Source organism: Corvus brachyrhynchos, unplaced genomic scaffold (assembly GCF_000691975.1).
Source record: "Corvus brachyrhynchos isolate BGI_N302 unplaced genomic scaffold, ASM69197v1 scaffold83, whole genome shotgun sequence".
NCBI classification, from domain to species: Eukaryota; Metazoa; Chordata; class Aves; order Passeriformes; family Corvidae; genus Corvus; species Corvus brachyrhynchos.
Window position 1 is genome coordinate 8172138 of NW_008238464.1, and position 13729 is coordinate 8185866.

A 13729-nucleotide genomic window follows, 5' to 3' on the forward strand; every position below is an offset into this window, starting at 1 on the left:
GAAACCTCCTCCTGAACAGCCCATCTGAAAGCGAAATTTCTAGCTGCTGGCCAAGAGCCTTGCAATCACAGAACCAAATCCATATCCATGGTAGGTGCCAAGGCCCAGAGGTTACAGACTCGTTTACCATTGACTATTTCATGCCAGTTAGCTTTAGTTCTGAATAATTACACTCATGCTCACTAAAATGTAAGCCTGTTAGGTGCATGTTAGGTTTTCTTCAGCCACCTGTTACTGAATTCCAGGGCAGACACTGAATGAAAAGGATGTAGCTGATAAAGACAGAAAGAAAGATAGAAAGGTAGAGAGAGAGAGAAAGAGAGAAAGAGAGAAAGAAAGAAAGAAAGAAAGAGAGAGAGAGAGAGAGAAAGAAAGAAAGAAAGAAAGAGAGAGAGAGAGAGAGAGAGAAAGAAAGAAAGAAAGAAAGAAAGAAAAAGAAAGAAAAAGAACAACAGAGAAAGAATACTTTTCATCATTTTTCCATGGAGAATAGCTTGGGGTTTTGGTTTTTTTTTTTCATAGTAGGCATATAAAACTAAGCAATAAAGAAACAACTATCTCACTTTTGCACCAGGGTAGCCAGGAAGACCATGTGGTCCTTGATCACCAGGTTCTCCTTTCCTTCCAGGCTGGCCAGGGGTTCCTGGAAAGCCAGGAGGGCCGCGGGGGCCAGTAGAGCCCCTTCTGAGTTCCTCACCCAAAAGGCATCTAGTGCAATCCCCTTCTTCACCTAAGGAAAAGATTGGAAAGAGAAGAAAGAAAGCTCTATCAACAACACATGGATGTGCAGCTGTATCCATCTTACATACAGACTTGAGAATACTTGAGTAGTGTCTCAAATACTTGAGAAAACTACTCCTTTTTTTTTTTCTGACAAGAATCCAACACAGTGTTTCTTTGTCATATTAGCCCCAGATCAAATTCATCAGTCCTCATGCATGTCATAGTTCAATAAACCCAGACTGAACACACTGGGACTTTACATAATGCATAACAGCAGATCATTTATTGAGTTATCTGTTTTAACCTACCTTTAGGTCCTTTTTGTCCTCTTGGCCCAGGGAAACCTTGTATACCAAATCTGCCTGGTGTTCCCTCCCGTCCTTTAAATCCAAAGAGACGACCTAGAAGTTTAATTAAGCAAAAATATAAATTCATCTACCGTAGATTTACTCTTTTGCTCTTTCATTCCTATTTCTTTGAGCTGCAATGCATTTTCCCGTTTCCCCTAATGTCACTTACTGCCTAACCCAGCCTGCTGTGATGTACTCCATTCTCTTTTCCCCTCCCCATCTTACAGTTTCTCACACCCATTACCAGTAACTCAGTCTGCTGTGGCGGACAATCCTTGTCATTCTTTGCTCTCTCTAACACTGGATTCCTCCTCTCACTCAGCCCAACCTACTTTGCATTAGCACAAACAGCCTGCTCTGGATCACCTCCTACACATCCTTTTCTCCATCCTTTCAAATGTTGCCAGGACTGTCTAAAAATCACGCAAACATTTTCTTCATTGATGAGTGTACAAGACTTCTCTGCGTGTCCTCCCCACCTCTCATTTAATTTCATTTCATTTCATTTCATTTCATTTCATTTCATTTCATTTCATTTTTCTGTCACTGTCTCACTTTGCCCTGCCAACAGATGTCTTTAAAATAATCAAAGGTGTTCCTGTGAGTCCTTATCATCTCTCTTTTTTCACTTACCAGGGGCTCCAATGGGACCAGGTGGACCAGGAAGTCCTGGTGAGCCGTCCTTACCCGGAAACCCAGGTGGACCCGTGTAATAAGCAGGAGCTCCTATTTCACCCTTTTCACCTTTTGGTCCCATTTCTCCAGGTAAGCCTGGCTTATCCCCATCCGCTGAAACAGAATCAGGGAAGAAGTTCAAAACAATTTCTTAACAGTGCTGCCCAAAGAGCTGTGATGTAACAGAAGAGAAAGTTTATACAACTGCATCTAATATGCAAAGAAAAATGGACATATTTAGCATAGAGCAAAAATGGTAACTGCACTTTTCACTTGAGCAAATCAATAGCAGTTACTGAAAAAAGGCTCTGTCATCATCTCTATTTCAGTAGTTTTGCAAGAGTCCCATTGGTCCAAAGGAAAATGCTCCTCTTGTTTTTTGCTCCCTCAGTTATTTACTATTCTGCACTGTGTATTGCATGACCAGCATAAAGATTATTCCCACCATGACCCTGTATCAGTCAGAACTCCCTATAAAGTTAAGCTGTTAGAAGATATGTTGCTGGGGTATTACCATCAGAAAATCCAGGAAGACCAGGTGACCCACGATCTCCCTCCTCTCCTCGGTCTCCTGGGAGTCCAGAAACACCTGGGAAGCCTGGATCACCTCTTGCACCTGAAAGACATCCCCAATTCCACAAAATGTGTTAGTGTGATGCTGCTGTTTGTTAAAAAGCAAATACTAGAATCTTCAAGTGCTTTGGACTAGTAAAGTTTATGATAGTTTCTAAAACATAGCTTTAGAAATGGACCGACAGGAACGGCGTGGAGCCACCAAGCCCGGGAAAAAGGATGGTATTAGTATCTATTACTAATATGCACCTATAGCTACATTGCTCCTGGGAAGCACCGAACAGCAGCTCTCTGAGGAGAGCCCCTCTTTTTCCTACAGGAAGTTTCTGCTGTAACAGATGTGTGATATGTGAGCTTCCTTTGCTTCCCACTACCAAAAGCATCTGCCTGGGCCTAGCTATTGCCTGCAGAAAGTATCGTGTTCTTGTCAAAGATCAGTGATAGTAGAGGACATGTGGTGTGTTCAGCCCCCTACCTGCTTCTTTCTCTCTCTACACACTCCCCCCTGCTTCTAAAAGGTTCTCAGAGTATTTGGGGTGATTTGAGCCATGTTTTGGGTCTCTTGCCCCCTTTCTCTGGGAGGAAGGGAACCATTCATTGCTAGTCTCTCTGGCTTTCAACAAGACCAGTAAACTCTATGGTATGAGGACAAAGGCCAGGGCATGTGATCACTCTTGCTGTTTGCTGGCACCTTCCCTTGAATAGTTTTGGCCTTGGCAAACTGGCACACCTTTTACGTGTTTCTAGTCTAGCCAGCCAGAGCCACCACAGCTCTGCAGAGCAGCTGACACCGGGTGCTACAAGCGTAGTGAAAAGATCACAACAGAAATTTGTCAATTTAAAAAAGGAAAAAAAATACTTTTCTATTCCTCAAGGCTTTTTTCATGTCTGTCTCTTTCTTTCTTTCTTTCTTTCTTTCTTTTTCTTTTTTTCTTTCTTTTATTCTTTCTGTCTTTCTATTAGATGATAAGAATGTTCTCTGCTGTGCTGCCACTACTGCACTTTATCCAAAGTCTGAAGCAGGACACAGAAGACAGACTCCCATTCTTCCTTTTGCTGGACAACAAAGTCACACGCTTTTTTGCTTGCTTCTTCTCTGTGGATACAGGCATGCGTGGAAGCCTTTTGTATAGCAATCCAGCTTCAGCAGCAGAGACAAAGAAACCACCTGCCTGCAAAAAGGTGATTAGGGCACTCTCTTGGAAGGCAATTACAGCTTCTGGAACACTTTAGCAAACACATTTTTTTTTAGGAGTTGAATTCTCAGAATGTCATGCTTTTGGTCTACGCAGAGGGTAGTGAAACAGCTAAGATAAACAATCTAAGCAAAGAATATGTACCTTTCCTTGGGATGCGGGAAGGAAAATAGGAATCTGGCCCTGGAGGACCCATCTCGCCAGGCTCTCCCTGTCAACAGAAGTTGAAGTATCACACCCAAGCACATTATTATAGAGAATTTGTTTTAAAATGGAAAGGTATGCCCATGAAACACAAACCCCCAAACTCCAAAAGGCACTGACATGACACTTAAGAAACCTCAAAGATTTCAAGTTAACGAACCACATAACCAGTCCTACAATGACAACAGACACAATTGCTACCACATGATGACAGAAAGGAAAGAAAGCAAAATGATATCTGGCTTATTGCTTCTAGCAAATGAAACTAAAGTGAAATACCTTGCTTCCTCTGGAACCATAGCCACCAGGTGGACCATCAAATCCTGGAATACCCTGTAATACACATAAAAATGATTGACTTTTCCTTTATCAGAGAGAGACTAAAATTATTTGGTCTGTAGCAATTCCTGTAACACCAATAAGGTTCCTTGTGGTTTGATGTCCCACCTCTTGGAGCAAGCCTAACTCTTGCCAAAGGCCAGAGGGACCTGCTGTGCTGCTGGCTCTGTCACCCCTGGCAGTGGTGCAGATGGAAGGAACACCTACACTCACACCATTCCATGGATGCTGCAGGGTGGAGGAGGAGAAAGGGGATCCCCTCCATGCCAGTTGACCCTGAGACACATGAGCCAGGCAGCTAAAACACACCAGCCTGTTGCAAGAAAATTAAACTAATCAGAATCATTACAAGTGGACATATTTTCACTGGAATGGAAAACAGGGAGCAGTGAAATAGCACTGAAGTGCACAGGTCTGTTCTGCTCTTTTCCAGGTGGCTGGAGACTGTTTGGCTGAAGAAGGGTTCCACAGCTGAGAAGAACTCAGGAGCAGCCCTAAAGGTGCCTTCCCTCTACTCTCCCACCCCTGGGCATGCCATATCCCTGAGAAAATTTTCCATCCCTACCCTAGAAACTGTTATAATATTTAAGATCCTACCCACTCCATTCTTTTAAAAGGTTTGAGATCCATAGCATGTGGACTAAAACATGCACAGTAACACATCCTATCACCCGGGAGTGAATTTCAGCTGCTGGCATGAGAAAAGTGCAGGTTTCAGAGATGCTGACCCAGAGGAGATCATCTCTTCTGTGTGCTTTACTCAGCTCTTCGACAACTTTTGTTCTCTACAGAAAATGTCTGCATGTAGTCTGGAAAGAGACCGATGTTAAAAAGGTGTGCTTTTAGTAGAAAACAGTGGCCAGATCCACAACTGATGTCAATTAACACAATTTTGCTGAAACCAGTAGTTTTGTATAATTCATACTTATAATTAGATTATCAGTCAGCTTTTTAAAATCTCAGCATCTCTCAAGTTTCACAGTGGGTACAATTCTTACCCAGAACTTGAATGTTAATACCCAGCTCTGTAAGTCACTTTTGAAGCAGTTTTGAAGCACTACAAGTACCACAGCTCTTAACAAGATTCTGCAAACCTGACCACGTGTTTCAGAGACGTTTCCATAATGGCAACTGTACATCACACCATCAGAAAAGAAGCCTCTCCATTATCAGGTGTAAAATCTCTTTACGCTAGGTGGAGCTGGTGGTCTAAAAGCAAAGCCAGCAGCTTCCTACTTAACTGCAACTTCATCTGTGTGGTAGCAGGACTTAACCATCCTTTTTTCTTTCTTAAGAATAAAATCACTCCAAAAGACCCAAAAAGGAGGTTTTTGTGAATAACACACAGAGTAAGGTGTCTCATCTCACACACACATTATACAATGACAGTCCATCCAAACCTTCTGCTAAAATTATTGCCAAGATTCATGCTCAAAAAGGGGCAGCCACTGTTCACATCTGACTGGAGCATGAACCCATGTTAAGGTCAACCAGTGGGTTTTAATGGGTTTTGCATCAGCCTCTCCATGTATGTATTACTAGCAGCAATTCCCTTCCACACCACCAGGACTGAATAGCTGTGCAAAGGTTATTTTTCGGATTTCATGTACTTTCACATCCCATGTGTTTCATGTTATTATTGTTATGCCTTTGTGGCAGGACAAATCTTTAAACAACTAAAGATGGCAAAGCATGGAAAAATCATGCATCCCACAGCTATTTACCTCATGGAAGTGATTTCTAAAGCTGACTGAAGAAGCCTTTTTCTGAGACCAAACAGTAAGTCTCTGTCTGACAAAATGCTATTTTAAATATTTGGGTGTGTTTCCATGGGGACAGAGATTTAACTGGTATATTTATCAGTTTCCATCTCTTCTCCCTTTGTGATATCCAAGATAACCATACATCTCAACCACATCTGCACAAATTCAAAAAAGTTTCTGCTTGTAGGAAGAAAATTACAGAAATCATAATCACAGTAATGGGAACAATGAAAGTGACACCCCCCTGCAGTGCTCTCAGAAGATGCTCACGGTTTAAGCAAAACCAGACTTTAATTATAGGGTAATTATTTTTTTCTCACTGATGAGAAAAATAACTGACCCAAAATTACAATGATGGATGAACCCAGATGATATTTGTTAGACTACAGCTAGCGTAATTGCAGGCAGAATTTGTTCTCTACAGTTTACTTTTCAGACAGATTGTCTACGTATGTGTTAGAAGCAACAGTCTCATATGAAATACTCACTCTTTCTCCACTGAGTCCTGGAAAACCATTGATGCCAGGCAGTCCCTATGGAGGTACAATAAAATGAACGATATAAAATGCCATTCTAACATCCCCACGGCAAACAACTATTATTATTTCTTAGATAAAGTAAATCTAACAGCTTGAAACTCTGAAATAAATAAATCTACCAGCTTTAAACTCTAACAGTCACCCTTCAGATAGGTTTTCAATTAGATTTTTGTATGGTGCAAATGGAACAGGTCCAAAATCTAATCCAGTATTTGATTTTTTCTCTCTTAATCAATACATTTTAGATTGACCATAAAGATTTTAAAGATGACAGAGATTTTTTAAAAAAATGTATTATCGGTACTGTTCTCACTCTATTTAAGCACTTCAGAAACACTGCTCCAAAACAAGCAGTCATAGATGCTAGGAGGAAACATTTAGATTAACTTTTGTTTGAGGGGTCACAAGTAAGTGGAGTCAGACTCATGTTTGTTAACCGTGTTCTGCAGACATCTCAAATGGAAACAGTGAAGCACAGTCTGTGCTGAGGACCAGGACAGCAGCTGTGGTCAGTGAGCACAGCTTCAGGTGAGAGATGCACAAGGCTTCCCAGTGATGGCAGAGGCATAGCTTGTCATTCTTTGGCATACCTGTGAGTCCACAGACACACCTGTGAGTCCCGTGGGGGCCTCCTCCCACCACCATTTCAAAATGGCCTTTTTGCTTTCCTGCTTCAGGCAGTTCTGAGCTGGCCAAACCTACTGATCTGAAGAACTATAATTTCTATAGTTTGTTCATCTGTGTTCTGTTCCAGAAGGCAAATTCTCAGCTCAGATCCACACATTCAGCTGAGTGAATTCTACCTTTAATAAGTGACTCACCCTTTGTCCCGGGTAGCCCATCACCCCTTCTTCACCTTTTTCAGGAGCAAAGAGAAGTACACCCTAGGAAAGACTGCATGTCAGTTCAACATATTTCTTCATTATGTGCAAAAAAATTGCAACACTGTGTTATGGAAGCTAAACAGGAAGAAAGCATCACTGTAACACAAGGATAATCTAGTAATAGCTGCATGTGAAAGAACTGCTGTCCTTAAAATTAAGTGTAACATGCTTGCTTCACTACAATAGCAGGAGCAGGCCAATATAGAGAAGACAGTGTCTCCCTCCTACCATCTCCTTTATTTCATCTGTGTCTGCAGCTCTGAAGAAGAGCCAAAGTAATCAGTCAGCTATACAACCAATTAAGCAACTCAGTTTATGCCCAAACTGTAGCTTCAGAGAGTTATTTGGCAAACATAGGCATGCTGCTATCCACCCTACTGTACAAAAAAAAGGGGGGGGAGAAACACATATCCCCTTTTGCTACATCAGCATATAATCTACAGTTTTCCTAATGAGTAAAAAACAATCCTACATGTGTAAAATATGACCAGCAGCTGAAGAACTGGCTAGCAACCACACATGGAGGGCATCAGGGCTCACACTGTGACCTTCTCCCATAACCTTGTGGAGTTGCTAACCAGACCATCTGAGAAAATAAAGCTCTGCAAAATGCTCAGTGAGACACCCCTGCTTGGTAAAGACTGTGTTTTAAAGCCCTCTGGGAAGTCAAAAGGAACCACTCAATGGCAAAGCTATTCAGTCAGTCTAGAGGTTGTCTGTGAATTATAACTAAACCATGTTCAGTCAGGCTGGGTTGACAGCTTTACACAATACAGCAACATATGGGATTACTGCCCAGTTACTCAACAGATCTAAAAAACCATGAGACAAAATGTCTGTATGTGCTGGAGAGTAGACTAAAAATGAGAAAAAATATTTCATATATTCTTATTTAATGAAATATAGTGAAATTTTAAAACATAGATCATAAGAATAAGTAAAGAGATTTATTAATAGTTAAAACTAAAATTAAAAATGTGTGAGGGAAGATCTTATTTCAGTAAAACAGTAAGAGAACAACTGATTGTGCTGTGGAGTTATTACACATCAAGTTCAGTTTTTCTGAAGCATTAGAACTGGTGTCTCTGCTTAGAACACATCTATACTGCTCTCTATCTATATTCCATCACATCAGTGAACAGTGCACAAGTATTAACTCCAATATTATTATTTGTCTTTGTTCTTCTCCACATGACTTACTGGAATTCCAGCTTCCCCTCTTGGCCCAGGGTCTCCTCTTTCACCCTAACAATAAAGAGAAAGTATTCAGATAGGTTTGGCATTCCCATTTACATTTCAGTAACTTTTATACAACACAAAATGACTGATCAAGAGAAAAAACATTACTCTTGTGCTGTTCTTTATTCATACACTTCTCATATGAGATGCATGCTTTCATAAGAAGTTTTTGAAGTTGGTTTTTAGAAAAATATTTGATAATTTTTCTGAAAAGGTCTCTAGGAATGTGAATGCCCAGCTCTTTCCAGGCTTGTTCATGAGATGTCTGGGTGGTGAGTGCCTAAGTAATGCCTATGAATAAATGCACATTCTTCCATTTTTACCTACTGATTATCTATGAATTATTTGATCAAGAGGTCCTGTTAGGGTAAGACGAATCATAGCCTAAAGTCCACGCACTATCCTGATGACATCTCCATTGAATATAACAGCTCTCCAGGTAAGTAGCTCACATGTGGGTGTCTCTGCTTAGTCATGGAAATCCCAGCATGTATGGGATATATTACTTAATGTATGTATTACTTAATGCAGACTGCAGAGCATTAAAGGTGTTTTTAGATCTTCCAGTATCGTAGCAATTTACTCATCTTATTGCAGAAATTGTACGAGCCACATAAACTTTCTAACTTCAGATATGGGATGAAAAATTACTGGTCTGGAGGTTGGTGTCTGATACAGAATATACACATACAGGGTATGACTGCCTCTGCTCCCAGCAAGAAGCAGCAGATGAGAACAAACTGCATCTCGCTGTTGGGGATTTCACCAATACTTATGAATAAGGCTTAACTCTAAGTATATAAATATCTGCATCACATAGATAAGCTATAAAAACAAACACAGTAATGGTTTCTCAGCAGGCATTTCTGTTTGTAAAATGAGATGTGAGTGATGGCCAGTAGCTGCATGCTTAAACAAAAAGAACAAGTTTGCCAAAGGCACCTTTAAACCTGAGAAATACTTTCTGAATTACTTTAGCCACTATAGTTTCCATAAATACTTTATGATTGAAGTTTGTGAAAGCAGCAGATTTCTCTTTTGATATACTGAAGTCTCCTAAGTTCTATATGTTAAAACATGTTTGTACAATATTTTAGTTTTGGTACTGCAGAGCTCTTTGTTCCTTGTTTACTTTAGAAAAATACCCTCTTAGTTACCTTGTGTTTGTCAGGGGGGACACCCGTCAGTTCTCTTGTAGGAAGCCCAGGTGGACCTGGAGGACCTGGGGAGCCCTGCAGGAAAAATATGAAGGTACATTTACTAACAACTATAATAGCTGGTCAAGCAGTTGATCAGCACAGGGTCTAGGACACTGCAATGAAAGGAGCAGCACAGATTTGTGCCTGCTGGGAGTATGGTCCTAAACCATATAACAACTATACCAAATTAGTTGATGGCAAGATAAATTAATTTTGTGCTGGGTTAACATATAGCAATACTTGCTCTTGCTCTGTGTGTTTCTAGAATAACAGCAAAGATCATTGCATTATATAAAGTGGCCTGGCTTTATAGATTTCAGAAGTGTTACCTCTGTTTCAGTGTAAATGAGAGCACAGAGAGACCCAGACAAAGGGGTTAGTTCAGCTATGATGTTCCTCATAGAGATTATAATTACTTTCAGACCTATACTTCATTTTTCTCTTATAATTATATAATGCAGTTGCAAATGAAGAAAGTATTTAAAATAGGATCATTTATAAATAACAGATAACATCAACCTGCCCTTTAGTAGTGATATTAATTAGTTTTCCGTTACCTGTTCACCTTTTTCTCCATAGAAGCCAAGGCCCCTGCTGCCCTGCAAAAACAATAGGTCAATATCTACCAAGTGTACAACTCTAATCTAATTAAAAATTCAAATTTAAACATGCTTAAAGGCCTTTTCAGGCTTACAAGTCTGTAGGACACCACGGAAGAACAGCAATCAAATAATAGTCTAGGTTTACCTTGAAGTATTTTTATAGACTTAGAAGTATTTTTATAGACCTAAACTTTTAGAAAGACAACACTATTTAAAATCTCATGCTACCAGTGCTTTTTTGAGTCATCCATTGAGTAATGTCATGAAAAGATTAAGCATTTCCTTTACAATGTTTTTAATAGCCTTGAATGCTAAATAAAAACACCTAAATGGGCTGGAACAATGAGCTCGTATGTTTTTTCCATGGAGATAAAATTGAATATTGTGAAGACTGCAAGGATTCTCTGTTCATGGGAAGCTACTGTGACTACAGTAGCAAATTAAATCTGGCTCTAGAACTGGTTTAATCTTTTCAGGGTAGGCGATCCCAGTGTAAGATTAACTTCCCATGGTATGCAGCCAACACAGAAAGTCTTGTGCTACACAGTCTTTCGTGCAGCCCATGGTTCTTTCTTTTACCGCCTTCAAGTAGGTTTTGGATAAACCTCAGCAACGCAAAATCAACATTAACAACTCTGACACAAAGACTTACTTGTGGTCCTTGGGGCCCTGGGGGTCCTGGTGGTCCCTGAGGAAGCACAATAGGGGAGAGCAAGTTACTCGTTGCTTTCTAACCAATGCATGCAGGAGGTTAGTTCCTTTCTGTCTGAAACCTAAGTTTATACTTAGTAGGCAGTGTATTCCTCAGCATCTCATGAGCTATTCTTACTATATTAGCTGTACTGACTGTTCTGAAAAATACCTTCCTAAATCACATCATAATCCTTCTGAACATAATGGCAGTTACCCAGCCTAGATCTAGTGAAAACCCATTTTTCAACTAATAAGAACTTGTGTTTTGGATTCTGACTAAGTAACATTTTAAGCTCATACCTGAAGTTAAGCACATCTTTACGTGCTTCACTGGGCTGCAGTCTTGGTACTGTATTGGTGTGTAAGGGGGTTGAACTACCACAGGCCTCTCAGACCTGTGAAATGCTCCCAGGTCTCTCTCACAGGTGAGTCACAGCTTCAGAGGCAGTAAATAAAGTTGGATGTATTTTGCTCAAGAGATGTTGCTGATATGGTAACCAGAGGGATGTAATTGTGGGGCTCAGAAAACGTATGGTTCATAGCACTCCTAACATCCAAGAAAGAGCTCTGGGAATATGAGTCATTGCAGCCTGGGCTCCTGTGTGAAGCTCGTGAACTTCTGTGGGTTTGCTCTAAAGCAAGAGTAAATAAAGGACTGTTTTCCCTTCAGGAGAACCAGTGGAGGAAGAAAAGGTGAAGTATGCTCCAGGTGATGAAACAGGCCAGTGCAGAAAATTAACTTTGAACAGCTTAGCATGCTATGGATTTAGGGCTTTTTTTGTTTAGTTTGACTTTTTTTGGGGGGTAGGGAGTGGGTGGGGGATGTCCCTGAAAACAGCTATGGGGGCTGTATGTGAAAAGCCCTGAATTAATTTCTCCCCCTCAGATCAGGAATGCAAAGCAGGTCCAAAGTGAATTCTGACAAAACGAAGAAAAGAAAATGCTACAAAGTTGCATTACAGGAAAATAAAAAAAGCTTTAAGAAAATGAAATATATTGAATTTGAATATCTGCTTCTCACCAGCAAAACTATTAACCATGGAAATAAGAAATATGTAAAATGGTATCTGGAGAGAACACAATATTCTCAAAGAACTATACTGCAACAGTTGTCAACATCAATGCTGTAAATGATGATTTTGGAAAAAAATTACTGAAAAGTAGTTCAAGAATAAGATTGCATTCTAAATACTATTCAATCTCCTGTGGGAAGTGTGGAGAGCTAACATACATATCCTTTATGAGCAGAAAAGATAACATATTCAAATCATGATATTTCCGATGTAGGGAGATGTTCCAAGGAGGTTAAAAAAATACAACCTAAATCAAAAGCCTTTGACAGCACAGGGCAAAAAAACCTATACCTCTTTCTGCAACATTCATCCCTCAGTGTCTCACAGTGCTTTTTAAAAGGTTTTATGTGCATTGACACCTTCTTGTAACCCTAGGTTACAATCCAACATAATGGAACATAATTCTTCTGTTTGGTTAATTTTCTAGAGAACATAATTTAAATGTACTTACTGGTCTTCCTTGCTGTCCTCTTGGACCAACAGGTCCTTGAATACCCAGTGTACCTGGAGGTCCCTTTAAATAAAAAAGCCCACCAACTATCAATTAATGTTGTTCTGATATTAGTTACTGTTGACATTTCATCACATCCACTGTAACACTACTTACTGGAAAACCAATGAACCCTGAATCCCCAGGATCTCCCTAAAAAAAAAACAAACAACAAACAACAAGAAGTAAAAAATGCAATAACTTCTATATACAAAATTGAATAAAATATTTTTATCACTCATTAATTTTTTTCTCATTCAAACAACTAATTATAGCATATGATGCTACTCGAACCCTTCCATACAGACGCATTCCAAAGAGATGCTGAGATAACTGAATTTGGGCCACACAGATCTCATGCTTTCTATATATGGTGTAGTTGCATGCAATAGAGTAGCAGAGTACAAAGTTGGCTAGTGAAGTAAGGGACCCAAACTACAAGGCTGAATGATACAACAGACCACACTGAATTTTTTTGTTGAGAAATCCTATCTAACCAGTGGCTTAATTAGGACTATAACCTTAGCTGAAATGCCCAAGCTCATTTTGTGAGTTGCATGGGAATTACTGAGTCATTTTGATTCTCTTCTGAGTCACTAAAAGCATTTGGAACATACTGTTTTCAGTGACCACATATTTTAACTCCAGTACATGCTGAAATGTTTTTGGAAATTAGATCCAAAAATGTTCTAGCCCAAAGACGTTTCAACACACATAAATAATGTGTTATTCAGTCCAAACACCTTCAATCACTTTGAGTAGCATCTTAACTACCTAGTTAATTTGAGTTTAGTTAACAGAATAATTTGTGGAACCAAATACTTTCTGAAATGAATACAGGTGTCACTATCCATCCTTGGCCAAAATGTAGTTGAGCATTTCTTAAACATTACTTAATCATTCCTTAATCATTCCTTAATCATTCCTGATTGCTAACAAGTGCAGATCTGAAGATTTTCTAAAAGGAAAAGAGAATTCCATTAAAAAATACAGGCAACTTAAAATATGTCAAGAGAAATACCTATTTTGGCACGTACTACTGGCACAAAACACACATAAACAATGTCAGCAGATCCCTTCTGTGCTGAGTATAGCTCAGCTGTAGCTTTTATATCAGCCACAATTTATACTCTGCATATGTAATCTTATCTCCTTCTCATACCTTCAAATTATGCAAGATTATATAT

General features: G+C 39.7%; 1 protein-coding gene across 1 annotated transcript in view; it reads right to left on the bottom strand.

The window, feature by feature from the left end:
• COL4A2 (collagen type IV alpha 2 chain) overlaps positions 1-13729 on the bottom strand; it is a 145489-nt gene that overhangs the window by 33713 nt on the left and 98047 nt on the right. The window contains 14 exon segments of the mRNA XM_017736980.1: positions 564-730; positions 1032-1124; positions 1707-1862; positions 2263-2364; positions 3662-3728; positions 4001-4054; positions 6312-6356; positions 7184-7246; positions 8447-8491; positions 9643-9717; positions 10242-10283; positions 10939-10974; positions 12504-12566; positions 12660-12695. Coding sequence (XP_017592469.1) covers positions 564-730; positions 1032-1124; positions 1707-1862; positions 2263-2364; positions 3662-3728; positions 4001-4054; positions 6312-6356; positions 7184-7246; positions 8447-8491; positions 9643-9717; positions 10242-10283; positions 10939-10974; positions 12504-12566; positions 12660-12695 — 1044 coding nt within the window.